General features: G+C 35.3%; 1 protein-coding gene across 4 annotated transcripts in view; it reads right to left on the bottom strand.

Annotated features, from left to right (window-relative positions):
* Erbb4 (erb-b2 receptor tyrosine kinase 4) overlaps positions 1-22,499 on the bottom strand; it is a 1,055,173-nt gene that overhangs the window by 275,028 nt on the left and 757,646 nt on the right. For all 4 annotated transcript variants that reach the window (XM_026786414.1, XM_026786416.1, XM_026786413.1 and 1 more), the window contains exon 12: positions 21,179-21,378. In XM_026786414.1, the coding sequence (XP_026642215.1) occupies positions 21,179-21,378 (200 nt within the window). The remainder of the gene's footprint in view (positions 1-21,178; positions 21,379-22,499) is intronic.

Here is a 22,499-nt window from a genome sequence, read left to right as displayed (position 1 = left end):
AGGTGTGTGCTTGTTGAAGAAGTGTGTCACTGGGGGTGAGCTTTGAGATTTCAAAAGTACCATTCCAAACTCAGTGTCTTTCTCTTCTTTCTGCTTCTGGATTCATATGTCGAATTCTTAACTATTCTCCTGCATCATGTCTACCTGTATGCCACCGTGTCCCTGCCATGATGACAATGAAATACATCTCTGACTCTATAAACAAGCCCCAATTAAATGCTTTCTCCTGTAAAAGACACCTGTAAGGGTGTCTCTTCATAGCAGTAGAAAAATGACTAAGACAATTCCCAATTAGATTATAAACCTATTTTTAGATCTACCACTAAATGCAGTTATAGTAGTTAGATAAAATATTTTCAACCAGTACTTAATTTATTGATTCTATAACTCTTGGAGAAAAATTTGTGATCTAAAATCTCCTCAAAAGCAAGATGAAGTGGGTTATTCCCACCTGAAGCTGTGCACTGGGCTGAAGGAGATGATGTTCCCCAAACAGAGAGGGATGGTCTTTAGTCAGAGACTTAAGAGGAGCTGTGCTCCCTATGCTAGCCTCCAAACTAGTTCCTATTAATGTCTTATTACTGAATGGGTGAGCGATTAGCAGAGGGGGCTTAGTTGAAGAAAGATGTTCACTGGGAGTTTACCCTCGAAAGGTGTAACTTTTACCTGGCACTTCTTTCACCCTCTCTTTCTGCTTCCTGGCTGCAAAGAAGTGAGCAGCTTTGTTATAGCACATGCTCCTCTCCCCGTGATTTTCTGACTCATTATTGCCTTAGACCATTGGATGCAATGGTTTATAAATTAAGATTTCTGATACTGAGAGGTAAAAATAAATATTTCTCTTTAATATGATTTTCTAGGATGTCTTAACAATGAAAAAGATGATTAGCACAGATATTATTAAGTCTAAAGTTTACAACTTGTGATATGTATGCACAATTATGAACTTCTACCATCTATAAATAAATGTATTGATCATGTGTAAAAATTAATTTCACCTATGAAATCACTCGAAGCTGCTCATCTCCTTCATACCCCAGGTTACTTCTGTTATTATGAATATTTGTAGTTCAAAAATTTTTTATAAGTGGAGTTGAAGAGTATCCCTGTCTTTTTGTTACATTTATCTCACTCTGTAATTACATTCAGAGTAGTTCATGATGTTTTATTAATAGTTCACTCATTTTTATCCCTAAATGTATTTTACTATGTTATACATTACATTTTTCTAATCCATTCACCTACTGACAGACATTTAAAAAATTTCCATTTCTGACTATGAAACCTTACAATATTATGAACATCTGTATCCAAGTTACAGACAAAAATTTTGTGCTTATTGGATAAATACTTAGATTTAAAAAAAAAAAACACTGAATGCTATGGTGAGCCATTGAGTAACTCTCAAATTTGTAATCCAAAGAAGTTTTCTCATTTATATCAGTGTATTTATTTAGTATTCATACAATACCTTGCATATCTATGTCCTTATTATTTATATAGTATTAAATACACATACGTATATACGTACGTGTGTATGTATATATGTACACACATATATATGTATACACACATACACAAACATGCACACACACATATATGTATATATATATATATACACATACATACATACACACACATACATACACCGCTGAAGGCCTATAAAAAAGTATACATGTCCATGGTGTGTTCTACTCTGGGTACAAAACCTGGGATACAAGAAGAAAAATGTCAGATCTGACTTGTTCAAGTCTAAGTCCAGAGACTTAGATTATGCAACACTGTGGTGTAAATCTCATCCCAATAGCAGGACCAGACCAGTGCTCTAGTGAATCATTTCATACAGAGAAGTTTTTCATTTTGTTTTTCTATTCAGGTCCTTAAAGGAACAGATATTTTACCTCCCTTGTAAGGAGAACAAACTGTTTCTCTCAGTCTACAAGTTCAAACACTAAATCCATCTAAAAACACTCTCACAGACACAAAATAAATAATGTGTAACACAATATCTGGTAAATTCAATATTAATTAAACCACACAAGAATTTAACTTTTATGTGCAGTAGGATCAACCCAGGGCCATTGTTCTTGACTTCTCAGCAGTCCTCATTGTACGCTATGTTCAGTGAGTCTGGTTTTATCGCGTGCTTTTTCAGACCCAGTCCAGCTGGCCTTGGTGAGTTCCCAATAGAACATCCCACTGTCTCAGTGTGTGGGTGCACCCCTTGCGGTCCTGAATTCCTTGCTTGTGCTCTTCCTCCTTCTGCTCCTGATTTGGACCTTGGGATTTCAGTCCAGTGCTCCAATGTGGGACTCTATCTTTTTTCATCGCCTGATGAAGGTTAATATCCAGGAGGATGCCTATATGTTTTTCTTTGGGTTCACCTTCTTATTTAGCTTCTCTAGGATCACGAATTATAGGCTCATTGTCCTTTATTTATAGCTAGAAACCAATTATGAGTGAGTACATCCTGTGTTCCTCTTTTGGGGTCTGGCTTACCTCACTCAGGATAGTGTTTTCTATTTCCGTCCATTTGCATGCAAAATTCAAGAAGTATTGTGTTGCTTAACATATGGTGCCTATGGTTTGATCATGTATCAGAAATGAGTAAATTTTTATGTATCAATGCTTTTTATTAATCATATATAATAATGCTTTATGAAAGCCATTCATATGCATATTTATTATTTTCATATTCCAATTTCTCTCTATATAGAGCTTATATGTACTTGCTGTGTTATTAACATTTTTATCATAATTATGAAGAAAATCTCAGTTATTTGGAGAACAATTTATGAAGACAATTTTGGAAATTTAAAACAATACTATATAATTGTCATAAATCAGTGTCTTTGAACTAATCCATTATTTTTGGGTCTTCTTATAATCACAATCAATATGTCAAATGCATTGTGTATCAAATTCTAAGACCCTTAGAGGCCTCTTAGTTTCCCTCTTTGGCAAGCTGTCAAAGCCAACAGCACCTAATTACCATTGTCTATTTCATAGTGATTCATCACTTTTTGGTCTATTTTACCTGTCTGCATTTATTTTCAGGTTTAATACTATTCATCCTTGTACCTATTTTCCCCTACCTTCATTGCTGACAGAACTTTACTATATGTGAAGACATAAAACTGTTGGGATTTTCTGTTGCGCTTTCACATTATTTGACCTGGATACTTTGGCTTCACCAAGATCCCACCTCCTTCCTGCCCTCTGTCGCCTCTTTGATTCTTTATTCATGTGCCTAACAAGATAGAAGCTTTGGATCAAGGCAACAGAATCACATGAACAAAAAACAATGCTAAACAAGAAACACGAAACCAGAAGTAGGTATACTTTCAGACTCATTCTTTCCAAACAACTAGGTGAAACTGAAGCGTGGAAGATTATTTTCTCTAAAGTGAAAGCAAAGCAAAAGCCTCCAAAAGGAATAAAACAAAAGGCCAGGGAAGCTACATCTTTGAAATTCTTAAAAGAAAAAAGTTTGGATCATCGCCAAGAAGTGAGCACACATCTGACCTCCCAGAGTGATCACGATGTGTGGAGTAGAAGATCCGCTCAATGGCTCAGAGTTCATAAGGCTGTTGTAAGCCTGTCAAAAGAAACTTCAGCAATATACGTATTAAGAAACCTTTCACTTCTTCCGTGTTTTCTCCAGAAGCTCTGAAATAGATTTCTCTTTATCTTTTCTGAATTGTACCTGTCTATTAAAAATTTGGAGAGATAATACTGTGCTTAGTATTATGACCTTTATAGAGAATATCAAACCTGCTTCCATTAAAATAGAGAAGAGTAGAAAATAATGAATTTTGCTACAGTGCCGCATGTGTGACAGTAAATGGATTAGCTCAAAAATATTGAAACTGAACACCTATCTATGGGCACAAAGGCTGAAAAATTTTCTTTCAGTGTAGAGCAAATGTAACTACTGTATCGGTATTATTTATCATACATTGAAGCATGAATTTTACTTAGAATGAATTTAGACAGGTAGCATTAATCTTTTTTAATGCTGAAAAGTTTATTTAATATAGAGAAGTTAAGCTTTTCTGATAAGACAGACATAAGTTCACATCTTTATTGCCTCATGAACCATGTGGCCATGGGCGATTACTTTTCTGCTACGGCTTTGTAAAATGAATAATATCTCCCTTTCATGATTACAGTGAATATGTTCAGAATATTATTATGGCATTTGCTACACAGTTGGGCATTAAAAAAACAGTGAACAAATTAGCTGATGAAAAACTTTAAAACATGAAAATGTATTCATGTACTTACTATTAAAAGAATTTTCTTAGAAACCCTTTCTATCTTGGACACTGTAAATACATAGCTGTTACCTCACAGAAGGTCTAGTTACTTCTCTGCCTTGACAGTGGATCAATAATAATGTCTGTACACTTACAATTTTTGATAGGTAATCAACATGACAGTAGGTGATGATGGAGTTTGGCATTATCTTTGTGATTGAAAAGATGGTATTTGTCAGTGATCAGATTGAGGAACTGGTCTCCTGAGATGGTTAAGATAACAGGAAGAAATAAAGCAGAAGGGTCTGTGGCAATTATAAATTACAACTTCAGCAAAGATATTTAAAAGAAGGAACTATATTAACGTGTTCAGAGACTAGACTGGACATAGGCAATGGCTCCTGGTAAGTTCTCAAAAGAAGATGGGGCTGGATTATATACATAAACTGTTTACAACTTTCAGGATATCTTGAAAGGTTGAACAAGCTATGTAAAAGTGTTGGCATTTTTTTTTTAGCAAGAGAAACCACAACAACAACAAAGACCATTTGATTCAAATACAAACTCATAAATCTAATTATGTTGATGGGATTGACTTGAAAGCATGATTGACAGTTGGCAAAATGAAGATAATAACAATAATTCAGTTAATATACAAACAAAGCATTTAAGTTTTTTTGTCTATAATACAAAATCTTGGAGCTAGGAGGTGGAACTCTGTGATCACTGAGGTGCTTTTTAGCTACTCTCCATCAGGATCATCCTCTTTCTTTCATAGATATAGGGAGATGTCTAAACAAAACGGGGAATGGAAGAAATCCAAGTCTGAAGTCTTTGGGGTTGAGTCTGAATCCCTGGTCCAACAGAACCTAAGAAACTGAGTTGTCTAAAACAACCTAAATATAATCTCTTTATAGTTCTGAATGTCAAAAGTAAAAAAAAAAATGAACCTCAAACAAAGGGCCTACAGTAATACTACAGATTGGCACCTCAATGTGGTCGACTAACTCCACGTAATACCTGAGAGGGCTTAAAAATGAATTCTACACACACAGAAAAAAAAACCCACAGAGTTTAACAGAGCTTTTTGCTGTTTGCTGGGGTGCCACAGAGAAATTTTCCTGACTCAGCAATAGCAGCAGGACGAAAGCTGTGCCATTTTAAAAAGTGGCTTCCTGGGCTTGCCGCCAGTGAAAACTCCAGCTATAAACCATTTCCATGGCATTTGTGGGCCCGGATATTTGTATGACTGCTTGGGATAGGGAAGAAAGTACTCTGAGACCATGCTAATGGCTCAGCGCTCCCTGCCTGGGTAGGCATCAGGATCCGGCTTAGGCAGGCAGGAGAGCATGGCAGATTCATGCCACCACACAGAGAGATGTTTCCAGGCAGCGCAGTGCTCTCCCAGGAAGATTTGTCTGTAACTCAGATAAAAAGCTCATTCTCAGAGTTTAAAGTGCTGACTGTGGCTCCTACCTAGTAGCCCCAGAGCTAGCAGAAATGGTATGTCCATCATTTTCAAATTGGAGAGAGGTGGAGCCATCGTTCATAGCAGATACAACCTAGCTGCTTAGCATTTTAAAAGCTCTTCAAGACAGTAGAGAATTAAAGACAATTAAAGGCAATAGGACAGATTCAGACATAAAAGACCTCTAAATGGATCACAATGTTAAATAAAATACGTAGGCTTGGGAGAGAAAAGATGAAGAGTATATAGAGTCATAATATAAAGTTAATGCTTTTAAAAAAGGATAAAGTCTTTAAAGAGACAGAGTACAGATAGTCATAGATTAAAAAATATAAACAAAAATAAGCCACATAAACATGGAAAATTCACAGATTGTCTGGATTTGTGTATTAATGTATTTTCTTTAAATTTTTTGACTGTGAAGGAGCTAAGTACAGCGGGATGTTTCATTGTGTGATCTGCTAAACTAAACCAGCATGGCTATTATATAGGCATCTTGACTTCAAAATTTGGGTCTAAGGATATGATGCTTTGGAAAAGAGGTTTTTGTTTTGGTTTCATGGAAGATGAGACCCTGTTGATTGCTTATAGACCAATATGGTATGATAGACCATGCCCTCCTGAAAGATTGCTGTAAACACCATCAAAAACTTACTTTGCTCTACTGCTGACTGAGATTAACCTAGCACACAGGATATACCATAAAAAATCTGATTAACAGAACCCCCATACAGGACAAAGCAGTTTGGAAAGAAAAAACTACGTCCATATTCCCAAATATTGTTTCTAAATGTTCTTTTACATTTAAAGGGAGATATATAGAATATATGAATAATTTACATTGGTATAATTTTGCTTTGTTGATATAAATTTAAGGTCAATTTTGTTATATGTATATGTATTTATGATATTGATTAAGGTATTGTGATTGTGTAGTTCATTTAAAAATGTAATGCATAATTAGGAAATATAGGTTGTTAATGGATAATCATCAATAATAGTCAAGCTTGTAGTCATGTTAGTTAGATTTTCTAGATAAATATTTCAATTAATAAACATTCCTCATATCTTTCAAAAACTACAGAATATGACATTTAATGTTTTAAGAACTTAGGGCTTTTCATGACAATGAGACACGTCTGTTCCTGGCAGCAGAAGCTACTTCAAGAGAAAGATGGGCATTGAAGTGGTTCCATATGGAGTTTGATAGTGGTCAAGAAACTGCTCTTGCCTGGACTGTTGTATAATCTGGACACAAAGAACCCACAGAGAGAGGACTGCTGAACTTGCCTAAAGCTAAGATGGGGGTCCTGTTTCATGAAAGAATCTGTGAGGCATTCTGCAGGATACAAAAGAAAGTGACTGACTGTCTTTGAAATTCCTGCTTCATGGAAAAGTCTGCTGGATACTATGGGCCTGAAGGCTGAAGATGGATGCCCCAACAGAAAAAAAAAAAAAAACCTTTGGGTGACTATCCAGGCAGAGAGATGTCTCTCTCATTTCTAGAGTTTTGGAAGTTGCTTACTTCTTGTTTACTTAGGAAATAGTGTAATCTTCTGGAATCTTTGATAGAGTTGAAGAATAGATAGATAATTATAGTTTTGATTTGTTATGATAAAAGATAAAATAGATATAAATATTATAACTGTAACTCTAGCTTGAGAACTGTACTGTTATATGTAATTTTACTACGTTAAAGTAGAAGCCTTTCTTTTTTGTTTAAACAGAAAAGGGGAAATGGTGTAGGAGGTTCCTCTATATTTGTGTTGCTTTCATTGATTGAATAAAGAAACTGCCTTGGCCTTTTGATAGGGCAGACTCAGATAGGGAGGGAAGACAGAAAAGAATTCTGGGAGGAAGAGAGCAGAGATAGGCAGATGCCATGGTTCTCCTTTCCAATATGGATGCTGGTTAAACTCATGCAGTTAAGCCACAGTCAAGGGGTGATATAGATTATTAGAAATGGGTTAAATCAAGATGTGAGAGTTAGCCAATAAGAGGCTAAATAATGGGCCAGACAGTAATTTAATTAATACAATTTCTATGTGGTTATTTCGGGGGTTAAGCTAGTTGGGCAGCAGGATGCAGCCTGCTGCTTTTCATACTACAGGAGGAGAGGCATCACTTCTTCAACAGCAGATACTAAGTAAGATACTGCAGTAAGTCTGTGAGTAAGAAGGTTTAAATAAATATCAAGGAGGAGGATACTATTGCATTTACATTATAGGAAGGGTCTAAAATATTATTAAATGAATGCTCTGTGAACAAACTGGGAAAATAGGACTGACACAATATATCTGTGAAGCACACCAGGTAGGTGAAATAGATGCTATTCATAGCATGTTCAGTTCTAAGACTCTTAGTAGGTGAAATAGATGTTATTCATAGCATGTTCAGTTCTAAGTCTCTTAGTAGCTGTGGTCTCTCACTTGGCTACAAGCTGAGCATGAAATTCTAAAGGTAGCTGTTGAGAGGAATAAGATGCAGCAGAAATTAGACCTTAGACACTCTTAAAAGACTGTTCATATAATGAGTACATTCTACAGTGCCTCTCAGAAGAGAATGCTAAACTGTAAAAAGTTGAATATTTTACTGAAATTCATAAGTGAATAAAAGTTAGTAGCATAATATATGCTATATGTGTACTATAATTTCTCAAGTAAAAAAATCATTAAATGTCCCTTTTACTGAATGGAATATTTTTCTTAGTAATTACAGAGTAAAAAACATTATTGAAACAATATTTTTCAATGTTTACTGTTTAATGTTGTCTTCTAAAATTGTCCTGAAATTTGTTTTAAGTTACTCAACTGCAAATTTTCCTATTCTAAGTCTTTTTTTTTTTTGTGGGAGTAAACCTCCATAAGAGAAAATTGTCTAAACCATGTGTTTTTATATATATTTCCTTTTAGCTGTTTGATGTGGGATTCCACTCTGTATGCTGTGAATACCATTGTTAAATAAAGAAAATGCCTTGACTTGTCGATAGGACATAACTTAGGTAGGTGAGGAAAACTAAAGTGAATGCTAGGAGAAGGGAGGCAGACTCAGAGAAAAGACATGTAACCCCATTGGAACAAGTCAGAACTTTAGCCGGTAAGCCACAGCCATGTGGTAATAAACAGATTAATAGAAATGGGTTAAATTAATAGGTAAGAGTTAGCCTGTAGTAAGGAGGAGTGCTGGGCTACTCCTGGCAGCCCGGCTCCCAGACACTTGCTAGCTTACACCCGAAATAACACATGGAAATTTTATTCATTAAATTACTGCCTGGCCATTAGCTCTAGCCTCTTATTGGCTAACTCTCACATCTTGATTAACCCATTTCTATTAATGTGTATCACCACTTGACTGTGGCTTACTGGCATGAGTCTAACCAGGGTCCATCTTGGGCAGGAAAATCATAGCATCTGCCACACTTCTCTTCTTCCCAGCATTGTGTTCTGTCTACCCCGCCCACTTAAGGGCTGCCCTATCAAAAGGCCAAGGCAGACTGTTTATTCAATGAAAGCAACATACAAAAAGAAGAACCTCCTACATTAGCCAATAATTAGAGCTAATGGACCAAACAGTGATTTAAATGATATACTTTCTGTCTAATTATTTATGTTCTGAGCAGGTGGGAATGAAACAAGCAGGCCCTCTTATATCAGCTTGGCACTGAATGTGGGGCATGACTCTCAGAGGCAGCAAGCAGTCCTGCCATGGTGGACTGGGTGGGACAAGCAGGCAATGTCATATTGCTCCCAGCAATGATGCAGTTTAAGTTTTTAAGAAGAGTTAGCATTTTAAGAAGCTGTCCTGGTCAGAAAAGGCTTACAGATACACAATAAAAACAGATTCAGACCGATATAGAACTCTAATTTGGTCACATTGTTGAATAAATGTACATAGGCTTAGGAGAGAGGAGAAAAAGAGTATAGAAAGTTGGAAAATAAGCAAATTGTTTTAAAAATATAAAACAACATCTTTAATGAGACAGAGTACAGGCAGTCATAGATTAAAAAGAGTAAAAAGAATAAGGCACATAAAAATGGAATATACACAGAGAGTCTGGATTATGTATATTATTGTGTTTCCTTTGAATTTTTTGACTGTGAAGGAGCTAACTACAGAGAAACATTTCAATGTATGGGCTTCTAAGCTAAAACAACACATTTATTTTAAAGATATCTTGAATTCAAAATATGGTTCTAAGGATATGTTGGTTTGGAAAAGAGGTTCTTCTTTTATTTCAATGGAGGATGAGAACCTGTGGATTCATTCCAGGCTAATATGGTTTGATGTACCAAGACCCCCTGAAAGGGCGCTCTCAACACCCTCAAAAAATTATTTCACCCAACTGCTGACAGAGATAAACCTAGCACACAGTATATACCATAAAATACCTGATTAGCACAATCCCCGATCAGCAGGAAATAGTCTAAAAACTACACCCAATTTCCCAAATATTGCTTATAAATGTTTCTTTTGAATTTTAAAGGTGGATATGCTATAGAGTTTCACATTGGTTTGGATGTTGATTTATAGATACAAACTTAAGGTCAATTTTGTTATATGTGTATTTCTGCTTTTGGTTAAGGTACTGTGTTTGTGCAGCTCATTTGAAAAATGTAATATATTATTAAAAATACAGGTTAATAGATAATTATATATAATAGTCAAATTTGTAGTTATGTTAGTTAGGTTTTCTAGATATATAGAGATATATTTCAGTTATATAAGTATACTTCAAATTTTTCAGAGACCTTCACGATAGGGCATTTAAAATGTTTTAAGAACTTAGGACTTTTAATGACAGTGAGACATATCTGCTCCTGGCAGCACCAAGCTTTTTCAAGAAGATGATGGACACTGAAGAGGTTCCTTATGGTGTTGTTTAGCCATTTGGGCAAAAACTGCTCTTGCCTAGACTGCTTAACTGGACATGCAGAACCTACAGAGAAATGACTGTTCAACATTCTTAAAGGTGAGATGATCCTTCAGGGTTTCTGCTTCATGAATAAGTCTGCCAGACATTCTGCAGGACACAGAAGAAAGTTACTGACAAAATGCCAATATAGCAGAACTGTCTTTGAAATTTCCTGCTTCATGGAAAAGTCTACCAGATACTATGGGCATGTAGGCTGAAGATCAGGATGGATATTCCAACAATACAGAAGAAATTTGGGTGACTGTCTAGGCAGCAAGGTGTATCTGTCAATTCTAGAGTTTAGGAAGTTGCTTACAATTCACTTCCTATTTACTTAGGTAATATTATATCTTTCTGGAATCTTTGATGGAGTTGAAAATTGATAGTCATAGTTTTTCTTAGTTAGGATAAAAGATAAAATAGATATAAATATTATAACTGTAATTCTTGTTTGATACCTGTTTTGTTATATGTAATTTTACTATGTTAAAGTTAAAATCTTCTTTTTTACTTAAATAGAACCTGGAAAGTTGATGTGGGATTCCCCTTTGTATGCTTTGAATACCATTGTTAGAAAGTGCCTTGGCCTGTTGATAGGGCAGCACATAGGTAGGTGGGAAAAACTAAGCTGAATGCTGGGAGAAAAGAGGCAGAGTAAGAGAAAAGCCATGCAGGCCCGGCTGTAACCAGATAAAATTTTAGCTGGTAAGTCACAGCTACATAGTGATATACAGATTAATAAAAGTGGATTAAATTAATATGTAAGAGTTAGCCAACATGAAGCTAAAGCTAATGGGATAAGCAGTGATTTAAATAATATAGTTTCTGTGTGACTATTTTGGTTCTAAGCATCTGGGAATGAAACAAGCAGGCCCTCTCACAACAGTTTTTTTAGTGTTGGAAAATTTCATACATGATTATCTTTTTTACACCATTTTCTTTCTCATTCTTTCTACTCCAATTCCTCCAGTGCTCTCTCACTGCCTCTTAGTTTAACAATTTCTTATTTAATTATTATTGTTATATGTGAGTGCACCTGTGTGTACATATATGTATATAAACTTTTGAGTCTATTTAGTTTTGCTCCTTTGTATAGGTATATGTATCTAGGGATGAGCGCTAGGATTGGATGATGTAACACTGACTCATACTAGAGATAACTGATTCTTCCTTTGTTAGCAGTCATTGATTGCCCACAACTCTTCATCTTTGGCTTCAGCCTTTTTGAGTTGTCTTCCATCTACATCGGGATATCAATTGTCATCCCACAGTTCTTGTTTAGGTGCCCATATTTTTATGATATAATGGTCACACCTCACTTTTCCTTTTCTTCTAACAATCACATGATATAGAATACAGAAAGTAATAGGGAATGAGACAAAGCAGATTTTCTCTCTCTCTCTCTCTCTCTCTCTCTCTCTCTCTTTCTCTCCCTCCTTCCATCTCTCTCTCACCACACACACATGCGTGTGCGCACGCACACACACACACCTACACACACACACACACCTGTCTTGTTATGGTGTGGCTTATACTAATAATGTAGAATTTAGGGCCACACAACCCAAATGTTTCTGTAATTTTTATATCACCACCTACATGGTTTAAAACAACCGAAAAGTGTTGTTTTGTAAACTTCAAATAGAAACATGCAAACTAATGGCCTTGGGCATTTATTTATTTTATTGTGGGACAGACCATGACTCTGACCTAACTTCCTGTGGTGCCAGCCCCTCTTTGCTTTTGTTATCTTGTGATTTTATCACTCCAATTATGTTTATCTTATCTCTAAATTGTTAAATTGTGTTTCCTCTATCTAATATGTTTCTTCTAAGGACACTAGTAACTGGATTAATGTCTTATCCTAACCTGGGTAACTTCATTTTAACATATATGTGGATCATATCTTCAATTATTTGAAGTCAAATTCCCAGATACAACTGGTCAGAATATGCCAATGTTTTTTTTGGGAATGAGGAGACAACACAAAGCACAGAGATTCAGAGAAGAGGCCCTGGCAATTGGAGCCCAGACACCTGCCTTTTAACATTTAACAATTTTATCTTCAAAATACTATATACACTCATGTAGAGGAGTGTCAGGTTACAGTACTGTCCCATGAAATGATAACTGAACCTGCTGTGATTCTGGCTTCTGTCACTGAGAAGTTCTTTATAACTTTAGACATTTTAGGTTAAAAATTAGAGGAGATTTTATTTTTGAAACTAATCAGCAACAGTAACTGGTAATTATTTTTGAAAAGGACATAGAGAGCATTTGACGCATTGTTAGTAATTAGACATTGTGCTGTTTCAAATAATATAAGGAAAGAATTACAAAGAGCAGTGTACTGATATCTGCTTTGGTAATTTAGGAAGGGAGATCTTAAAAGTATAATTAAGAGTTTCTATCTTCTGATTTCTTCCAAGGATATTATTTACACTGGATCCTGATTTATGCACCCACAGTTCACATCAAGCCTGGTTTGCTGATCATAGGCGATCTGATACCCCAAATAGCTCCTTTAACCTGCCACACACTGGACAGTAAATGCGCTCGGCTGAGATGATGATGTGCCAAGGGTAGGAGTATCGAAAGATGGCACTGCAAAACTGATAGTATGGTAGAGAATCTCCTGTCTCAGCAGGAGTGTTTAAAGTATAATTTATATTATATTTTACCATAAATTATAACCAAAGTTTATCATCTGTAGAATACAAAAAAATAGAATAAGAATTATCTTGATTAAAAACTGCATGAGATTTTTATAGGAAACAAATTTCTTATGCTATCTTACAAAGTAAATGGGGGAGCCTAGGCAGTTTGGATGCTCAACTTACTAAACCTGGATGGAGGTGGGCAGTCCTTGGACTTCCCACAGGACAGGGAACCCTGATTACTCTTCAAGCTGATGAGGGAGAGGGACTTGATGGGGGAGGGGGAGGGAAATGGGAGGCGGTGGCGGGGAGGAGGCAGAAATCCTTAATAAATAAATTTAAAAAACTAATATAAAAAAATATTTATTCCAGAATTGCCACGTCATAGGAGAGTGTATGGAGAAAAAGTTGCTTCTAACCCTGTCTCTTTCATATGAATTTCCTTCCTTACTCACCAACTCCTTATCAATTAAATAAATGGCACTTAGTGACCCACTGGAAATGTGGTCATGAGGTCATCCAAGGAGTTTAGTGATTAACAAGTAATTGCAGTTTGCAGTTTCTATTTGATAGATGCATGCTCAGTGATGTAGAGTCCCTATTACCAAACGTCAGAAAGGTAGAGACATAGATAATGATAAAATTGCATACAGCCACTCCTCTGAATCTGTGTAGCTGCTGTTTATATAGCTGCAGATATAATCAACGATAGATCAAAAGACAAACAGCTGTAGTCATTTTAATAGTGCTTATTATCCCCTTTATTCAGTACTATAGCACCTATTTGCACAGTGATTATACTGAATTACTTATAAGTATCTTCGATCTAATTTAAAGCAGAGTGAAGGATATGCATAGGTTTTATAAAATATTGTACTATTTTTTACAAAAGAATTCAGGACTACAGATTTCAAGCAATGATTGGCTTCTGAAACTGACTCCCATGGACAGGCAGTTATGACTGCATTTCTTAAGTATTTTAGGCAAAAAAAGAACAAAACAAAAAAAAATCTATTATCACTATAGATTTTTTTCCTGAATCATTACCCAAGCTTTATATATTGTGCATTTTTTGAAGTACTCTGTCATTTGTCATAATGCCAACCCACCCCACGTAATCTCCAATGGCTCAACATAACTCCACTCCAAACATCCATCTCATCACTCCTCACACATCACTTTATCCCAGCCTCCAACTCCAGAAGACATTCCCTGGGAACACACAGGCCACTCCAGTCAAAGAAGCAAGTAGCCTAACCATAGATCTTCAAATCTTGCCCAGTCCCCCCATTCTCGTCCCCAGCTCTGTAGCAGACCACCTGTGGCAGCCTCTCCTCGTCCTCTCACTCCATTCCCATGGGACTAAGGACCATGATAGAGCATCCTGCTTTCCTTCCTCTGGTGGACCGACCCCCTAAGCACATCCAGCCCATCCCCATTCCTACAGGTCAGCTCCCAATACAAAGAAAGACATTTTGCTTGAAATCCCCATTAACAGCAACTATTAGGATCCTAAATGAATTTCTTACCAGGCAACATACAGCCACCATACTCTCCTAAGAACTAAAAAGGGCAATAGAAGACAAGGAACCCAATACCAACTCAACAAACATTAGACCAAATAACAGCACCTACAATTTAAAAGTTTCCAAACCCAAGTGACTACATGTCAGCAAAATATAATCAACAAAAACATCAGGATAAAGTATTTCTATTAGAGCTGAGCAACCTTATCACAATAGGTCTTGAATGTTTCACCATAGGTAAAGTCCAATACATAGACTTCAAAATATCCTTTGTTAATATGACAGGGGTTCTTAAAATGAAATAAATTAAATAAGTCCCTTAAAGAAGTTCTGGAAAACACAAATAGTGGAAGGAAATGAATGAAAGAGTTTACAGTTTGAAAATGGAAATAGAATCAGTAAAAAAAAACTGAGGAAAATATAAAATTAAAAATTAGGAACTTGAACTGGAACCTCAGAGGCAAACTTCCCAATAGGAATACAAGAGACATAAGGTAGACTCCCTGGCATCAAAGTCAGAAGAGAGGAAATGAAATACTTCAGTCAAAGAAACAAGTAAATATAAAACGTCCTTTGTACAAAAGAGCCAGAAAATCTAAAATACTAAGAAAATATAAGAATATAATAGGAAGAGAGGAAGTAGAAGAAACAGAGGACAAAGGTGCAGAAAATATTTTCAACAAAATAATAGAAGAAAATTTCCATCAAGTAAAATATACCACTGTACCAAATAGTAATTGCACATATGAGTGTACAGTACATAATCTTTAGTGAGAAATAATTGTGTAATAAAATAATGACAATACATGTTCATTTCTTTTGCATAAACTTCTGGAGTGCTGTTATTTTTGGAATGTGGTATAGCAAAGTGAGTTCACAGTATTAAGGAATAGTAGAACTTTAAAGAGGTGGAATGTTAGGATTGGAGATCAGTAATGCTTGTCTAGCATGCACAAGGCTTGGATTGGCCTATGATTACCCTCATAAAATATTAACACTGACTTCTAATTATTTTGACGTTTTATCTAGTAAGGTGTCTTTTCCTACAAGAGAGGCCATCCATGGTCCTCCACCTTTCCTTTCCTCCCTATAACTATATAAGTTTTGTCTAACATCCTTTTCACATGTTACTTATTCCTCATGCCTGCTGCTATTGTCAACACTATGTTATTACACAGTCATAAAGCTTCACCAGAGGATGGCCAGAGGATAATACTCACAATGATAACTAACATTGGCTGTCAAAATGACTATATGAAGAATCAACTAAAACCTAAATAACTGGGCATGCCTGTGAGGGCTTCTTCTTCTTCTTCTTCTTCTTCTTCTTCTTCTTCTTCTTCTTCTTCTTCTTCTTCTTCTTCTTCTTCTTCCTCTTCTTCCTCCTCCTCCTTCTTCTTCCTCTTTCTCTTCCTCCCCCGTCTTCTTCCTCTTCCTCCTCCTCCTCCTCCTCCTCCTCCTCCTCCTCCTCCTCCTTCTTTTTCTTCATATAATTTAAGGTTGGGAGACCTAAATAAAGGTCATTGTTGGGTCACAACTCTGGTGGCATCCCATGTAAAATGATGTAGATTAAAGAAGCTTTTGCTTTTTTGCCAGCTTGTCTTCACCCTCACTGGTAAGTTCATCTACCTAGATGCTAAGGCCTTCCTTCACTGGTGTCAGAACACACTTCCTAAGAATTCCAGTGTATAATGAAGAACGCCAGAGACATCCAGTCATGAACTTAATAAATATAGGATTCTTTTCTTTTGTAATGAGAAAGAGCCATTATAATAAATCCCTTCAGTATATACGGATTCACTCTATCCGTTCTGTTACTCTAGAGAACCCTGACTAATTCACCTACTGTATGTCTTTAATTTGAACTATGTGAACCAAAAAAACTTTACATTGTAAAGAATCAAGTTTTATTTTTTATATTATTTATTAATCTATGTATGCATGTATGTATCTATCATCTATCTATTGCTGTAGTCACACAAAACATGGACAACGGCAAGTATGATCTTGCAATAAGGCATATAAAATACATTATAGGAAGCAGGTATTACTATCATATTTCCTATGATAGTAATCAGTATCTTTTGAATGGCTTTATGGTGAAATAAAGATACAGATCTTTGAAATCAAATGAATATTAGTATAAACACTCGATATAATTAGCAGCTCAAAACATGGAAGATATTATTTATGTTTCTTGATATTTCTGTACTGATCTTCTCATATAGATATCTACGATTTACAGGGGACTGCAGACAAATAAAAGCACATAGATAAATTGATAACCACAATCTAACATGTTCTCATCTGATGAATTAGTGCCATATATTGCTAACAACCTTTATCCATGAAGAGAGATGCATTAGTCAGTTTTATTGGCTCAATAGATTATATAATTGGAGATTCAAAGGCACTAGAAATGTTCCATATTTCTAAAAATTAAGGTAAAGTTATTCATGAACCAGAACACAGAGAAATAAGAATTCTGTAAGACAGAAATGAGAAAAACAAATGACCCCTTAGCTTGATAAAAACATAAAACATTTGCTTATCAAATAAGAAAATTTTTAAAAATCATATGAAAAAAACAAAAAGTTATTCACAATACACATAAGAACAGAAATTAGTGTATTAAAATTTCAAAGATTTTTTTCAAATCCAAAAGCAAGTAATATCAATCACCAATCTAAATCCAGAAAGAGGGGCATGAATAAAATGTAGTAATTTGTAAGAGGAAAATATAAGAGATGAATAAGCACTAAATGTAAATCTGTGTCAATTCCAATTGTGTACATTGAAAAGCTTTCATTTGCTTTTTGCCGATCACAGATATTTATGTCATGGATATCCATCATCATAAGCAGTGGTATTACACAGCATTTAGTAGAGGAAATTTTTAAGACAATAGAGACATATCTAAGGCACTATTTTTATACCTTATCTACAGAAAATTATACTTGTGTCTAGGTTAAGGAAATAATTTCATTTTGTAAACTGCTTTATGACCCAGAATAAGCATTATTCTAGCAATAGTATTAATACAGAAGTGGAAATTAATTTATTATATTACTATGGATCAGTTCTCAGAAAGAATAAGACAGACTTTCACACAGTAGCAAGCAAGACAGGGAATTCTGATAATATATTAAGTCGAAACACAGGTGATGGGGCAGTTCTTAAGTATAGATAGTATGATCGCATTAAATATTAAGATATATCAACATCTAAAAATGTATTTATATATGCACTGAGATGCCTAGTTTTATGTCAACTTGACAAAAAAAACTATAGGAATTTGAGAGGAGGAACACTCAAATAAGATAATGCCTTCAAAAGAAAGGGCTGCAAGCAAGCTAGCTTGTGAGGTATTTTTTAAAACATGTTATTTATGTGGGTGGGAGAGTCTATTGTAAGTGATGGCTTACCTGGGATGGTGGACCTGGGTTCTATAGGAGAGTAGGCTGAGCAAGCTATGAAGAACAAACCAATAAGCCACACTGCCCTGAGGCTTCTGCATCAGCTCTTGACTCCAGATTCCTGCTCTATTTGAATTCCGGCCTTGGCTTTCCTACAATGACTAATTCAGGATCTGTCAGCCAAGTAAACACTTTCCTCCCTAAGCTGCTTTTGGTCTTGTTTTATCACAGAAAGAGAAACCCTATTGAAGACATGCACAGAAAGATAGCACATTCTCTACCGATGTTTCAGTGTTTTGCGTATTTCATAATAACAAAGGTAAAGTTGCAATTTGAAAGGTTGTTTCCATATCGAAAAATCAATAATGAAACTGTTTCTAATTATATCTACTACATATGTACAATAGTTTCTAAGAAATAAAATGTGTGACTCAAATCTAACCTGGGTTTTGGAGAGTTGGTATTGTATTTATCGCTGTGCTGTTTATGTGTAAGAATGCCTTCCTGTCTTTTAAGAAACTTTAAAAGACTTCTGACAAGTCCACTAGAACTTCTCCCACATAGGGCTGTCATCTGGAGAGTAGCACCACCACATGGGAGGATGAGGCAGGAAGTGATGCAGTCTCTTATGTGCTGTGGTTATTTCTCAATCTCATGCTCTTCAAATCATCATGCCAGCTTTCAAATTTTTGACTTAAAAGGGAAAGTTTGTTCAAGCCATTGTCACCTTTTTGGATGAGGTAAAGTCTTTCTTTCTTGTCAGCATTTTTTGAAAATCATTTTGAACACCACACCATCTGTTTAAATTGTTGCCTTTTTAATAGACAATCATCTCATATTTAGATCAGTGGGTTTACAGTAACTGTATTGCTTTGGCAGGTGTGTATAGGTCTAAAAATATGTATATTGCATGCTTTTTTATGAATATGTGTTGAAATACTATATGAATGTAGTATATATACTGTCTCTGTCTACACTTATGTGTTGTAGCAAATATGTATGTATATACATATACCCGAATATATCTTGTACATGAACAGATACCAAGGATGAATATCTAAAAATGCAGTTCCTGTAAAAGGAGGGATCTATTTGGACTTCTTATTTGCAGAGAGTGATGTGAATGATGGGAAGGGTTTAATAACAATGCTTCTCCACTGCAGCTCACCGTGACCACCAGCAGAATCAATCCTGAGGCCATGTTCACAGGGGTACCCTATTTCAAGAAAATGCATGCTTGGGATATTTCTGCGGATTCAATTGGTTTGAAATCATAGTCCAAATTTTAATAAATAGACTTCATGTAATAAAACACTTATCTGATACTGTTAGAGATAAAAATGGAAACTGTTAATTTGGTACTATAATTGAACAAAATGGTTTCTTCTAGCTGTTTCATTTCTTTCCAAAACTAAAAATTCAAATCTAAGTGTACCAGAAGAAATATACATATGGTTTAAAAATAGTTGAACTTAGTCTAATACTGAAATTTCTACAGTACTGAAAGTTTAAAAACGCGATGTTCAGTGTATTACCCTTCTTACTGTAATTTGTGATATGCTTCTCTTTGCATGCTACAAAAGTTCGTAACTCTCAGAAGAATAGAAAAATCTCAAAACTCTGCTTCATTCTATATTTAATTTCCTCATGTTCTTCTTTCCATTTGCTTTAATATGTTCAGGTATAAAAATGATATATAAAACATGAGTGTTTTCAGGATTTCAGATTCACTATGTCAAAGAGATCAGATAGTCTCTGGTGTTTGCATGTTTTCCTATATTTAACTACGAAGCAATCATAGATGAAAGATGGTAAAACAATATTATTTTGAGTGACTAAAACAAAAGATACAGAATAAAACAATAAATTAGATAAGTATTTATAAATTTGTATCAAAGATTCTATTTGAATGTCATATGTCTTCTCCTGTATATCATGGAAGCACACACACACAAAACTGTAAAGAAAGAGGTTTTTGATCAGATAGAAAGCAAAAACAGTTACCTCTCAAGAATCAACAATGTATGAACAAAGTAAATAATCCAGGGTACAGAAAAGTGAAGATTGATTTAATATAACCATGCATGGGTTGATATATAAGTAGGTCTATTTCCTGATTTTATGAGGCACAGAGAATGTGTAAGCATGGAAGATCTCCTAACTCCAGATTTTGTGTTTGTTATAGATCTCTCCTTTTCTATAAAATATTTTTAGCAACAAGAGCAACCAAATTTCTCACAAGTTTCATTTTGTTAAAGTTGCTATCCTAAGATGTTTTAGACTATTCCTGTAACAAGATGGAGTTACCAACTACTTAATTCAATAGATCTAAATTCTGTTTGCCTCCTAGGATTGTTATTTTAAAACATCCTCTACTCATTTATTCTCAGAAACAAACAAACATTATTTTATTTTTTATAAATACAGTATATATAAATTATGTATTGATTAATGACCAGGGCATGTTTGTTTAAGATGGGAAACATGTAGAATTCTGTCTATGTAAACTGTTTCCTATATATAACAATGAAGGAAAAGCATGGAGCAAAAGTATCAAACAATACTGAAAATCAGAAAATCATATTTATATGTAAGAGCTTTGTAAAATAAATTTTCTTCTAACACAGCAAACTTCTAGACAGCATTTTCCCACATCTCAAAACACATCCCAGGTTATCCATCCCCAAACGACATAGCGGGATCCTTGGAATTGCCTGGCATGCTCATTAAGCTTTTCAATAAGGTTTTATTAGATCTATGGAATCTAAATCTGCAGATATGGTTTACAGATATTGGCCAGGATGTGAAAACAGACAATATGCTACAAACTCCGTTATCTCTCCATTTTCAGTTAAAGGGCAACGATTCTGATGTGATTTTCAACGATTTAGCTCAATATAAAGCATAAGTTCCTGCTTACGTTGTGGGTGGTGTACTTACTACAGTTTTCTGCTCTTCTGTTGTCTCGGATCACTATTCTCTGGTTAATGGTGCTGAAGAGTGTTGTCCAGTTAATGGTGTGATAATAACACAGGTTGCTGTTGTCGGTAATATAGATGTTGCCCGCGCTGATTTCCTTCAGAGACTGGAACTGTAGGGAAGTGATGCCTTGTTGTTTGAGGATGAGCAATGAGAGTCCGCTTAAAGAAGAGAGGGGGAAAGTAAAATGAATGATTCACGAAACTGTGAAGTTCAGTAAGGACATAGCACCTCACAACAAAAATTAAAATAATGGAGCATCAACAATGGATGAACAAGCAATTCTGTGCTAAGATATGTACTTAATCATTTAATTCCCTGACTGACAACTGACAATCTCCACTTCCTATAGTTATGAACACTGACTATATATATATGTATGTGTATGTGTATATATATATATATATATATATATATATATATATATATCCTTTTCTGGTCAGCCTAAATTTTGGGTTTCTCAACAATAAAGTTCTATACTAATACTAAACATTTAAAGAATATATATATAAATATAAATAAGTTTTTATGGTTAAGCACTATAATATATTGATGCTTCTATAACTATGTAAAAATAGACATGCCTTCTTTGTATATTTTGGAGATCAACTCTCTGTCCAATGTGGGGTTGGCAAAGATCTTTTCTCATTCTGTAGGCTGCCATTTTGTCTTGTTGACCATGTCCTTTGGTTAACAGAAAATTTTCAGATTCAGGAGGTTCCATTTATTAATTCTTTTTCTCAGTGTCTGCTACTGGGGTTATATTTAGGAAGTTGTCTTCTGTGCCAATCTGTTCAAGTGTGCTTTTCACTTTCTCTTTTATGAGGTTCAGTGTGGTTGGCTTTATGTTGAGGCCTTTGATCCATTTGGACTTGATTTTTGTGCATGGTGATAGATATCAATCTATTTGCATTCTTTTACATGTTGGTGTCCAGTTATGCAAGCATCATTTGCTAAATATGCTTTCTTTTTCCATTTGAGATTTTTTTGCTTCTTTGTCAAAAATCAGGTGTTCGTAGGTGTGTGGATTGATATTCGGGTCTTTGATTCGGTTCCATTGGTCTTCCTGTATGTTTTTATGGTAATACCAGGCTTTATATCGTCCTCATTTTACTTTCTCCTATCCTCTCTCCATACTCATTGCTCTATCTCTTCTTCCCAAGTAGTCCCTTTTCTGGTCATACCTATCCATCCCTCCCTCCCCTACTCAGTAAGTGTCCTCTCTCTGGCTCCTGGAGCCTGATACCCACTTTGGGATGCCCACAACATCTCCCTGCTTTAG

The sequence above is a fragment of the Microtus ochrogaster genome, linkage group LG4 (genome assembly GCF_000317375.1).
Source record: "Microtus ochrogaster isolate Prairie Vole_2 linkage group LG4, MicOch1.0, whole genome shotgun sequence".
Classification (NCBI taxonomy): Eukaryota; Metazoa; Chordata; class Mammalia; order Rodentia; family Cricetidae; genus Microtus; species Microtus ochrogaster.
Note: the sequence above shows the minus strand (reverse complement) of the source record. Positions and strands in the feature narration are given on the sequence as shown.